Genomic DNA, 11,614 nt, shown 5'->3' with positions numbered 1-11,614 from the left:
GAGAGAGAAGAGAAGAAGAAGAAGAAGAAGAAGAAGAAGAAGAAGAAGAAGAAGAAGAAGAAGAAGAAGAAGAAGAAGAAGAAGAAGAAGAAGAAGAAGAAGAAGAAGAAGAAGAAGAAGAAGAAGAAGAAGAAGAAGAAGAAGAAGAAGAAGAAGAAGAAGAAGAAGAAGAAGAAGAAGAAGAAGAAGAAGAAGAAGAAGAAGAAGAAGAAGAAGAAGAAGAAGAAGAAGAAGAAGAAGAAGAAGAAGAAGAAGAAGAAGAAGAAGAAGGGAGATACCAAGATACAATATCCATAAGAAATAGCCAATAGCTAGGAGAGCAGCGAGCCACTAATGTAAAGGATCGGATGAAGTTTGCACCCGCAACCTCATCCAGCCAGACCACAGAGAAATGCAAACCCTGCTCACCCGAGCTCGGCTGCACCCTCGCCGCTGCTCCTACTCCCTTACATATTCACTCGCTGAATAAAGCTCGACTCATGTGCTCGAGATGACGTCCAGCTTGATGAATCTAGTGCTCGCGGGGGGCAAGTGATTCTATGGGACAAAGTTCCAATTAATCTTTTCATTGATGAAACATTTTTGAAGGATCCATTCAAATATATCACAGAAGAAGGGTTCAAATTAAAGGATCAGAAAATCGTGATTTCAAAGATTCTCAAGCATGATGAGGCTCATCCTGTGGGCCTTGAAGAACGCGTACAGCGCCTAGAAGAATGGATGGGTAGATTCAATATTCACCTCGAGCGTTTGATGCAGAATGAAAACGACAATGGCCACTTTCCCTGATATCATCAGGAAATAGGGGGAGCTCAAGGACTATTTCCTGACTCTTCCTCAACCTGACTCTTCCTCAACTTCTCTTCAAGTTCTACTTCAACCTACCCTCAAGGTCTACCTTCCTCTTCAAGTTATAGGACCATAGGCCCAGCCTACTGCCACCCTGAGGAGGCTCTCCTCCCTTTCCCTTTTCTTTCCTATCCCAAAGTACTGAGATCCTCCCTCCCTGGCGCTAACGCCAGTAGGTCAGTCCACGTAACTCTCGCAGCTGCCCCTGCGAGACATATCTCTTGTCTCTTTCCTCTGTATCCTGAATATCCTGGCTGATATATCCTGGCGGCTATATCACCTGCACATATCACCTGCACATATCACCTGCACATATCACCTGCACACACTATGCTGGGCGTGCGGGTAACACAGGCACGTGTGCGCACAGCCCTTGAAAGCGAGAGTATTACTAATTTGGTTGTATCGTGCTTACCTCGGAGCACAAGATGATTCGATGGCGCGATAATGATGATGTTCAGCAATTTGATTTGACAGACTTATTCACTTCGCAGCCAGGGTCGCTTTGGCTTTTCGTTGATGCCGAGGGAAAGCACTCGTATATAACTTCGTCCACCGGGGAGAATTTGTATTGGCGCCTGGGGTCGCCAAAACCAGCATTAGTCAATAGATGGCGTGGACTCGTAACTCACGAAGTATCTACTGCTCTGCGAGTCTCCACGAGGCCCCGTCATAGGTCATAAGTGCCATCGCGTATCCTCGTGGCGTCTTCAATACGATCCTCGTCGGTACAACATGTGGCTGCATTTATGAGGCTAACATAGACCCCAGAGGAAAGGACCCAGCTTTGAAATCACTTTTGAAATCAAAATCAATATCCAAAATATCACACATTCACATTGAGACAGCGCGAGATGATGATATCACCTCTGATCCGACTATTGCAATTCTCTTAGTGGCGAATACATCAAGTTTGTCCATCTTTACGTTCACTGGCAAAACGCAGGCCCCCGCGTCGCTTTTGATTCTTGATGACTTTCGATTCCCACAGTCTCGATACAGCTTTTGCATCATTGAGCCCTCACCTGCTGTTTGAGTTGCCTATTGCTTGTGGCTGCACTGAGCTATGTCGCCTGGCACCTCAAAAGCCCCGTGGCGTTCTTTTCTTTGCAGTAATCACCGATTTTGGCATATTTCATGCGAATATATCAGTCAAGCAAGATAGATCAGATCTGTTAGAGCCCGTGTCAGCATCTTTCACGTTTTCGTGCTGAAATATATACAAACTTACTCCAAACATATTTGCATTGCAGCTCTGATGATGCTATAGCAAGCAGCGCGACAACAAGTTATCCTAGAAAGGAAATCCCAGCAACTTTTCTGTACAGAGGCTCTAGTTTCATTCTGCTGTACCCAGATGCTTTGATTATTGTCAGCAGGCTAACTGGAGACGTGCTAAATCAAATTACAAGGGACGATTTGTGCTGTGATACAGCTTTGAATGGAATGCATCCGGGCTTACACGGGCCACACTTTTGGATTCACACGGACCGAGATCTGTATCGGGTTTGTGCTGCCAGCGGCGTCCAGATTATGCCATAACCAGCGTAGTTAATTTTTTTGCTCGGCTCGAGTCCAGGGACTACCACGCTCAGTACCAAGTACCACAGGTGGAAGTCAGTGTTGGAAAATGCAGTTATTGGCGATGCCGTCAACTTCAAAAATGCACTGCCACGCTGCGGAACGTCTCGGGAACGTGCTCTCGTGCACTGTGTTCATGCCCGCTATTTGATCGACACGGGGCAGACCGAATCGGCTGCCCCGAGTCTCAACATGCAGAATCATGTCTCGTTTGAATCGGTGATGTCCGTCGGTGCCCCCGTGTTAGGATACACATGAGCTGCCGTGTGTGCAGGTGTGCCTAGAGTTATTGGTGTGCGCAGGAGCAAAGGCAATATCAGCTTATTTACAGCAGACATTGAATAGTTTTATCGACGGTGGCAAGGCGCAGCAGGCAGTTGTGTGTGCGATGATGGTTGAGCAGTACCTCATAGCATTCTCTCTCTCATGGGAGCTGGACGCAAACTCGAATGCAGCGTTGCAGTTATTCCTTCATAAATACTGCAGAGTGCTGCACGTAAGGACAACTTTCCAGCTCATCGCGAGCTTTGGATGTAGTGGGCTTGCAGCCTCCTACGCTGAAGAAATTGGGTTATACCAACTCTCTGTCGCAAACCACGTGCATGATCACTGTGCCTCATCAGCGTGGTTTGAATCAAGTCAATCATCTCAGATCCCCCCACATAGGCTGGAAAGCTATACTCGACGTACTCACGACCGCACCATTTGACGAGGTTGAGGATATTCTCTACGAGACTTCTCTTGCCTTATTTGAGAACGAACCCGTGCTCACTGCCCAGGCATGGGCTTGCAAATTGGGCTTATCTTCATCAAAGCTGCTCCCAGCACTAATGCGAAGTAGCTGGTACAATTCTGAAATTGCATCGCCGGGGTGGTGGTTTGGGCTTGTTTCAGGTTTGACTAAGTGCACCGTGTTTGAAATTTCCATCTTAAGTTACTTTATGAGCTTTTATCCCAAACTTTACAACAGCGAAGAGCTGATGTTGACCCACTTGAAGGTTACCCAATCAAATATGTTTGGTCTACAATTTGGGCTGCGTAGACTCTCAATCGATGCGTTTCCTCGCACCTGTGCGTGGATCTACGCAAGTTTGGGACTTTATGAAGAAGCTGTTGGACTAACCCTTGATTTTGATGTCAACTTAGCGAAGGAATATGCCATGCTGCCTGGCATTTCATTGAGCAGAAAGATGTGAGTTCACCCTTATTTGAGTTTACTCTTATTGGAGCATACTCTCAATTGGTAATTGAATGCAGGCGCCTCTGGCTCATGATTGCCAAGCACATTGTTACGGACCGATCGTCATCTGCAGTGCAGTGCAGCCTATTTTAGGGTAGATCTATGAACCTGAATCTCACAGGCTGGCCATCTCCGAGTCATTGCGAGTCTTACATGAATCCAATGTTCTATCCATCGAAGATATTTTGGCATTTTTTCCCGATTTCGTTGTCATTGATACGTTCAAGTCCGAGATATGCGGTTCGCTAGATGAATACAATCGAAGTTTAGCAATATTGCGGGCCGACATAGATGAATTCATGAGGAGTTCCGCGGATATGCATTGTGAAATATCGAGACTAAACACTGATTCTTTCACGATTCCCATCAATATGTATTGTGCATTTTCTGGCTCAAGGCTCGCAAATAGCGCATTTAGTTATTTTACTAGTGGCCTCGCCTATTGTCCCTATGCAACATCAAGTTACTTGACATCCTATCTAAAGCGCACGAACAAACCTGATGCTTGCTTCCACCTAGGAGATGCGTGTCCTCTCACAGGCGACATTATGATGACCGCAGTTGATGCCCCCCTCCGTGCAGGATATGGAACGTGGGATATTGGCTGACACTAGCAACCCATGGATGCTGGCGGGCTATGTTAAATGCCGCTTGAATTTGGCCGGGCCTCAAACTTCGCCGGCCCGTCCACGGTCAGCCCCTCTAGGTAGCTGGGACGAATTCCCGGATGGCCCCGGGGGTGTACATGTGTGCGTTTACCACAGTGGGCTCTAGTTCTATTACAATCAGCTTAGGCTTTTTTAAAATATTATGCCCAGACTCCTCGGTCACTAAAAGTGCGTAAGTCACGGTCAAAGAAAGAAGAGGATACCTTTTCCGCGTATCCTCGTACAAAAGATACAAGTAAGCGACTGTGTAGGGATTCTGCGTACTGCGTAGTATGCCTTTTGAAACTGCCGCCTTTACCTTTTTTGGCATACGGAGTATTGCTAAGATCCACGACTCTTCTGTACAGCCCTTAGAGAAAGATACCCCAAACTGGGGTACTAAGGAACGTTGATGTCAACGTTACGGGGAAGTGCAGTGTCATCTCCATAGTGTGACGTCGCGATAGAGAGGGAACAGGGTAATGTAAATTACGGGCTGCCCTGCCGTGTGAGGGTGAACTATCGAGGTTACGCAGTAGCGGTACACCGGCGTCTCTGTTATCCTCACGTCACCTCAGCTGCCGTAGTATACGGGGGCTGGGGCTACTGGACGAACGGGCAGAGAATCTGCCTCACTAGGTCCAGGAAGACTTTCCGTCTATTACAGTGCGGGAAGCAACTATAACAGGGTTAGAAAGTATTAAGGAGGGGAAGGAAATTGGGTGGCTCTGTACCAGCGAGCCACTAGGGAGATACAAAACTCTCTATCTCTCTAATCGCCTGGAAGGCGTCCGTGCAAGCCTCGGAGGAGCCCTTTCAGCGCCGCGCGTGCCGCTCTGTCGGTTCCCCGGCGCGTCCCCGAAGCCCCGCGGCCCGCCTGGCGCTCGATCGCGGCTGTCCGCCGGAAAACACCCACCTGGCGGGACTTCAACTTGAAGTTCGACCTGGGTATGCGTATTCAAATTGAACTTCAACATGGCCGCCGGACACGTTCGATTTAAGCCCTTTTTTGTGTCTGGGACGTCTGCATACACCAGGGGCGTGTACGTGAGCCGCTATTTTGACGGAATTGCACGCGCCTGGTGACACAAGGTCGATATTCCAGCTTATCCATGCGGTAAAGGGCTATTTCTACCGTCGGGGTCTTTTATAATAGGGGGGGACACTGAAAATCGGCCGATTGCAGATCGTCGAATTTGGATAGAGGGCATCTAACTGATAGTGCGATGGATAGAGGGCATCTAACTGATAATCAAAGAGTCTGGGTTCGTGGAAATCGATCCGGATTTCGTAAAGTTATGGCTTCGCGAAGCCTCGGTTTTTTTCCTATGGGGCTGGACGAATCCCATTTCGTTCAAGGCTGGAAAATGTTGAAAATCGTGGGGGGTACACCCGCGTTTTTTTTTGTATGTTGCGTGAGGCCCGGCCTAACGTCGATCGAGCCAAAAATCTTGGGTGTACCCCCCCGGGAAGTCGACCTACGCGTCTCAGGCGTGAACAGAGACCCCAGCGATTTTTTGGGGTAATTATCTTCTGTCCGAGCTTCACTGTCCGCCCCTATTTATAAATACCGAAGCGCGCTGGCGAGCGCGTGAGTGAGTTATGTCTTGGACAAAAGCCGACGGCGATGCCCATAGCGACTTGGCGCACACACTATTTTTATCTAGTAAAACTATCGCTGATACATTTCCGGTAGTGGCGCGTGCAGACGAAGTGACTAGCTGGCGGGATGCCGTCTTCGAAGTAGTTGCGTCCGTTGAACTGAGTCATAGTGTTATGCTCGTTCGATCCTGTCTGTGGGTCAGGTACGTCGCCACTGGCGAGACTGATCCAGAAACTGCGGTTGAGTTGCTAGGCTGCGCACTGGCGAAGTGTGGATACCCAGAAGATGCCACTGAGGCTGTGGTTGATGCCATCTGGTCGCATGATGTTTCTACGCTGCGCCGAAGCTCCCATGCCCTACTAACCTTCAGCCGCGCAGGTGCAGATCGGATCACTTAAAATCGAGTCAGCACGGCGTTACCTAGCAGCGCTGGTACAGGAGCTCGAATTAGCTTGTGTAATTCCGTATCTCCGCCGTGTTTCATTCATCTACAGCATGGCGTCAATTCAATTCATTTCATTAGGTCCATGACTTTTTCAAGGCTCCTCGACGAGGAACTTTTGGGATTGGCGGGTCTCATAAACACGGTTACTTTCGTGAAGCGCATGAAAAAATTGAACACGGACCTAGTATACAGGCAACGCAAGTATAATTTGTTGCACGAAGAGAGCGAAGGATACTCAAAGGTCACGCCCCTGTGCCTTGGACTTGAGTCCGGGCAGTCATATCGAGAAGGGTTCGCGACTTCACTAGATGAACACCGCAAAATCTTTAGGTTACGACAATGCTAGCGCCAGCGCATTTCATGTTTTCTAAACGGCCCTCACGTTTCCGCAATACTCTCTTCCGGTCCCCGGTTTAACCATCAAGTTTGTGCAAGAGATTTTCGTGTGCTTAGGCTTTCGCGGCTCCAGGGGGGTGCATCGTTGATGGGGGCAGCACAGACACTTCGAGCTCTTATTGGAGGCTTTGATCTAGACCCAAATCGCGTCTTGGATATCGTGCTTGAGTCTCTCGAGCGTGATAGCGACGGCTCGTCAACAGTTGTGGAGGCTCACCTCAACCTCGCGCGGCAGCTTTCTCTTGAAGAATCATTGCCTCACGTTTTAGGCTTTAAGTTTCAGCACTACCACGAAAATCAGACCACGCCACGGTCTCTCTGTCGTCTTGCAGTTATGCTTCTTAGTGCGAATGTGATAAACATCGAAGTTCTCCTGCCACATCTAGCATCATCATTGGAAACCCTTGCAGATGATGCCAAAAAGTTTGGTGAACAGATAGACAAAGAAGCACGTCGTTTTGGTGTTGTCTCGTTGGGTGGCTCAAACGAAAAAGCCAAGGCAGCCATGCAGCCCGGCACAATTCAACCCGCGTGGAGGGGATACGGAGATTCCGACATGGTCTCATCTCAGTTTTTTGGTGTCGTGGAAGCCCTCCTGTGGGATCAACGTTGGCATCTTGCTGAACCCCTTCTCTCCCGCATGGAGCGAGCAGGTGCGCTCCCTGGTAGCTATCCCGGATGTCAGCAAGCGCTCTATAGCCTAGCACATTTTGTGCTAGAACCTGTATACATCGTGTTTTCTCCACGGTCGTTTGGTGTTGCATCGCGCTGGTCAGGAGCGATTCGAAGTTCTGATTTAGTCAGAGCCGTGAATCCACGATGCACGCGGCGGCTTGAACAATCAGATATAGCATTGTTGCCGCAGCTTCTCTTGGTCCTGGAGCCGCTTTGCTATCACCTTCACGTCTACACAGCATTTGACGCGTCACTCGTGACCAAGCTTGCACGTGTCCTCAGGCACTTGCTCCAGCCGTGCTGGCGTGGAACTGAAGAATCATTGGTCGCAAGACGGCTTTTAGAATACGTCTTGCTACCCACACTATCACTTATGCCTGGCAACCCTGGCTGTGTGCTCGAGGTATGGGCAGCGATGAGGTGTCTTCCGTACTGCGAGCGCCATTTACTTTACAAAGCTTGGCGTGGTCGCGGCGTTGATCGCACTGCGATCGGCTTGAAACACTTTGAGGTCGCGCGAGCCGAGTGCGAGGCGGGCCATGACGCGAGACAGGCGCTGAAGCGTGTTGCAAATGAAAAAAAAAATGCTAAACATGTGGGACGTGCGTTGGCAAAAACAGCTCACTCGAATCCTTTTGTTGTCTTCCATGTCATTCTCTCACAGATAGAATCCTATGATAACATGATCCAGCCAATTATAGAGTCCTTCGGCTTCATGACGCCCCTGGCGCTGGACGTCCTCTCATATATGCTTCCACTTCACCTCGCAGATACGTCCCGTCATAAATTGCAGGATAATGGTATCCATGTTTCTCATTGGTTTCAGTATCTCGCTAATTTTACCGGTGTATTTTATCGCGTTTACCCACAAACTGAGCTTCGGTGTCTCATCGATTTTCTTCTGCTTCGCCTCAAGGCAGGTGGCTCTCACGAGCTTCTTGTCTTCAATGAACTTCTGGCCCGCATGGGCGGTTGTGAAGTGCTCGAAGACATATCTGACGCTCAGCTTGGCGGTCTTGCGGGCGGCGAGGTACTCCGTCGTGAAATATTCGCTTTCGAGAAAGCATCCAAACGTGCTATTTCACGTCTGCAAGACGCTTTGTGCACACCCGACAAGGCTGCACCAATGCTTGCTTTAGTCGCCCAGTCACGCTCTGTGTCATTCCATCGTTTGATCATCACTGATGATGTGATAATAGGCAGCGCGGGTATGCGCTATTCAAGGGAGAGATGGATCATGTAAAACTTCTCGGGCAGCTCTTTGATCGATGCCAGTTGGTTTTGGTCCAGCTAGTTGAGTTTCTCTCGCGCTCAACTGAGCGTCCGACCAACCTCATAACGCAAGAAAAACACTCGTACTTTGAGCTTTTGCCTGACCTACAAACTCTCTGTGGTGTACTGTCCTGAGTGTATATTTTCGGTCTGTTCTCTGTCCGCTAATCTATACTTCAATTGCGTTCGTGTTGATCAAACACGTGTTCCCTTTCTCCAGGCGATGTGCATCGAGCCTCAAGTCGCTTTTCATGCCGCACGACCGTTGATGGCAGCAGCAGCAACAGCTCAACGAAATGCCGCGAAGAGTCAGCTCGATACAACAACAAAAACCGCATGCGGATCAAATGGTGGTAAACCGAGTAGGTGGGATGCAGACGGTGAAACTGTGAGGGCTGCCTTACTTGCCGCATCGCCAGCACAAATGTGGGAGGCAATGACGATTGAATTCTACCTTACGTTCTGGTCGCTATCCCTCTATGACATTAAGGTGCCTACTAAGGCCTATGACGCGCAAATCACTCTCCTTCGGGCAAAGTACAGTACTACACAGCGTGAGGTTGAGGAACCAGAGAAGCGCAGGAAGGAAATGGCACGTTATCTTGGCACAATCGAAGCACTTTCATCAGAGCTCGCTACACAAAAAGAGCACTGCAAGCAGGTCCTTGGCGAACTCCAGGCTAGTCGTGGCACGCTCTTGGGGGCAGTCGTTCCGCCCTGAGCAATATATTCATATAATGTACATTTGCGGGAAGCAACTTCAAAGTTGAGGGGGGGGGGGGTTCGGGCGGTCATGTAAATCTGTGAAGCATTCGAGAAAGCAACTTCATATTCGAGAGAGAATTCTACCGTCAAACTCCTTTTATGTTTTCTTATGGTTGCTATGCATCAGCTTTTGCACGTCACAGGCCGAAGACCAACGTCGCTCCATCTCAGAGTCTGTGCTACAATATTGTGTAATGCCACGTATCACAATGACACCAGAAGACTCTCTCTTCTGTGCCATCTTTTTCCATAAGCTCCACACGATAGAGACGCCCAACTTTAGCAGCCTCCAATACTATGACCGAGTTGTCAAAGATGTCTTCCCCGTTGTCTACTGTGCAACGGATCGTGAGGCCAGCTGTCTTGGCATATTCCTCAAGACGACATTCGAGCCATTGAAGCGCTGGCGCTTTGACAAATATCTCTTCGAAAAAGAAGCAGCTTCCAAACCAGGTTTCTCAGTTGCCATCGGCTCTCCTGCGCGCTGCTCATATGATCAGTACTGCACGGTGTTTTTTAAATGGTTCGACAAGATCACAAAGATTGCTCTTCATTGTCTCGACCAGTATCAGGACCATGGTCGAGCCTGCCTTCTTGTCCTCATCAAGCTTGATGGCGTTTACCCTGCCCGCAGACGTGTGAATGCCCTTCTAATGGACAAGCTGGACATCATCAGGAAGCAAGAGGATATGAAGGATGTCCAAGCCATGGCCCAGCGCTACCACACACTCCTCAATAAGCGGAAAGATTCCCTCTTTGATGATGTTGTGAGTAAGCGCGAAGCGCCTTTCGCAAAGACACAAAACTCAATTATCCCTAGCAAACGCCAACCGAACTCGGCTGCAAGGCAGGCATCGCCTGACAAGACTAAGGCGAGCTTGGCTGTCCCAAGCCCTGCCGGTAAGACTGGGCCTACAGAAGCAATTGCTTCAACAATGCCATCCTCGGTGATTTCACTCAAATATGATACCGACTCTTCGATGCGAATTCCTCCGGGCCAGAAGAGTACCAGTACCGCAAGCGTCAAGGGAGACTCGCATGTCAAGGAGCACATCTCATCTCCGACAAGCGGCAGCGCTGAAGCATCCTCTAATGTGCTAATGCGATCAAACCCTAATGCAGTAGTACAGCCAAAATTACAGGATGGAGCGCAAAGTCGCCCTATTCGTGCTTCTAGCACGACCGATTGTGATTCTAAGTCCACTAAACACGGCGCATCACGGAGTGGTCGCAGTAATCGAGATGATCTTGAAATCGCAACAAGTTCACATCACCGCAATCGAGGCGACGCACCCATGCATGTACGCACGGCTGAACATCCAATCGATCGCTGTAAATATTCTGATAATGCAAGACCTATAGCCTCGTCCTCAACTTCACATCTTGTAAAGTCTAGTGCTGCTACTCGCCGGTTGGAATCCAAACGAATTCGTCCCAACTCAGCTCAGAATCAGAGTGATGCTGATCGTCCAATTCCGAAACGCAGCCGCGAAGAGGAGCGGCGGCGGGGAGGCCGTAGGTGAAAACTGTACACATGCTGGGAGTAGGCCCAGTTTCGGGTCGTGACGAAGGTGAAAATTGGCGCATTTTTTTGGTGCGGTTCGGCGGTAGCGTTCGGCGATGGTCTTTGAGGCTCTAGAAACGACCGTAGGGGCGCCAAGGGGCTTCGTTTTGGGGCTAAACGACGTCGCTTTGCCCGCGGGAAAATCGACGCGTTCCGGTTTGGGGGCCGCCCGGCCCCCCGGCGCCTGAGTAAAGCCCCCAGCCGCCGACCCAAAATTGTCGGGGGCGTTAGGAAGTTAGGATAGTTTATTAGCTCCCTAACGTCGCTATGACGTCAGTCAAACTACTATCCAGCAGGTCGCACCAGCAGGTGCACTGTCCGGCGACTGTGCTACCTCGCTGAGCCTGGTGCTCTCTGGCACGTCGCTGTGACGCTAACCAGACAGACACCACAGACACAGAAGAGCGCCATGCTCTCTGTCCCTGCTTGGCAGTCACTCCTTCAGTTCGCTGTCTATAAGACTTGAAACTGGATTAGAATGAATTAAGGAAGGGAAGGGAAACTAGCAGGATACGCAGTACGGTAGGAGCTGAGCGCAGTGGGGTAAGGTGCACTGCAACATCAAGACGGTTCACTG

General features: G+C 49.6%; 3 protein-coding genes across 3 annotated transcripts in view; all 3 read left to right on the top strand.

Annotated features, from left to right (window-relative positions):
* The window catches only part of AURANDRAFT_72329 (expressed protein), a gene marked incomplete at both ends in the record, with an annotated part of 1,015 nt that extends 668 nt beyond the window's left edge, over positions 1 to 347 (top strand). The window contains one exon of the mRNA XM_009041855.1: positions 4 to 347. Coding sequence (XP_009040103.1) covers positions 4 to 304 — 301 coding nt within the window. The remainder of the gene's footprint in view (positions 1 to 3) is intronic.
* Positions 348 to 3,443: 3,096 nt separating this feature from the next.
* AURANDRAFT_54834 (hypothetical protein) lies at positions 3,444 to 4,278 on the top strand (the record flags this gene model as incomplete). Its single annotated transcript, XM_009041856.1, has 3 exons — positions 3,444 to 3,622; positions 3,688 to 3,732; positions 3,792 to 4,278. The coding sequence occupies 3 exons, from the start codon at positions 3,444 to 3,446 to the stop codon at positions 4,276 to 4,278; spliced, it is 711 nt and encodes a 236-aa protein (XP_009040104.1).
* Positions 4,279 to 8,084: 3,806 nt separating this feature from the next.
* AURANDRAFT_38657 (hypothetical protein) lies at positions 8,085 to 11,312 on the top strand (the record flags this gene model as incomplete). Its single annotated transcript, XM_009041857.1, has 4 exons — positions 8,085 to 8,582; positions 8,636 to 8,831; positions 8,929 to 9,414; positions 9,617 to 11,312. 4 exons carry the CDS (start codon positions 8,119 to 8,121, stop codon positions 10,994 to 10,996), a joined length of 2,526 nt encoding a protein of 841 aa, XP_009040105.1.
* Positions 11,313 to 11,614: the final 302 nt, after the last annotated feature.

This window comes from Aureococcus anophagefferens (assembly GCF_000186865.1).
Source record: "Aureococcus anophagefferens unplaced genomic scaffold AURANscaffold_24, whole genome shotgun sequence".
In the NCBI taxonomy this organism is placed as follows: domain Eukaryota; class Pelagophyceae; order Pelagomonadales; family Pelagomonadaceae; genus Aureococcus; species Aureococcus anophagefferens.
The sequence above is the reverse complement of the archived record's forward strand: the minus strand, read 5'-3'. Positions and strand labels throughout refer to the sequence as shown.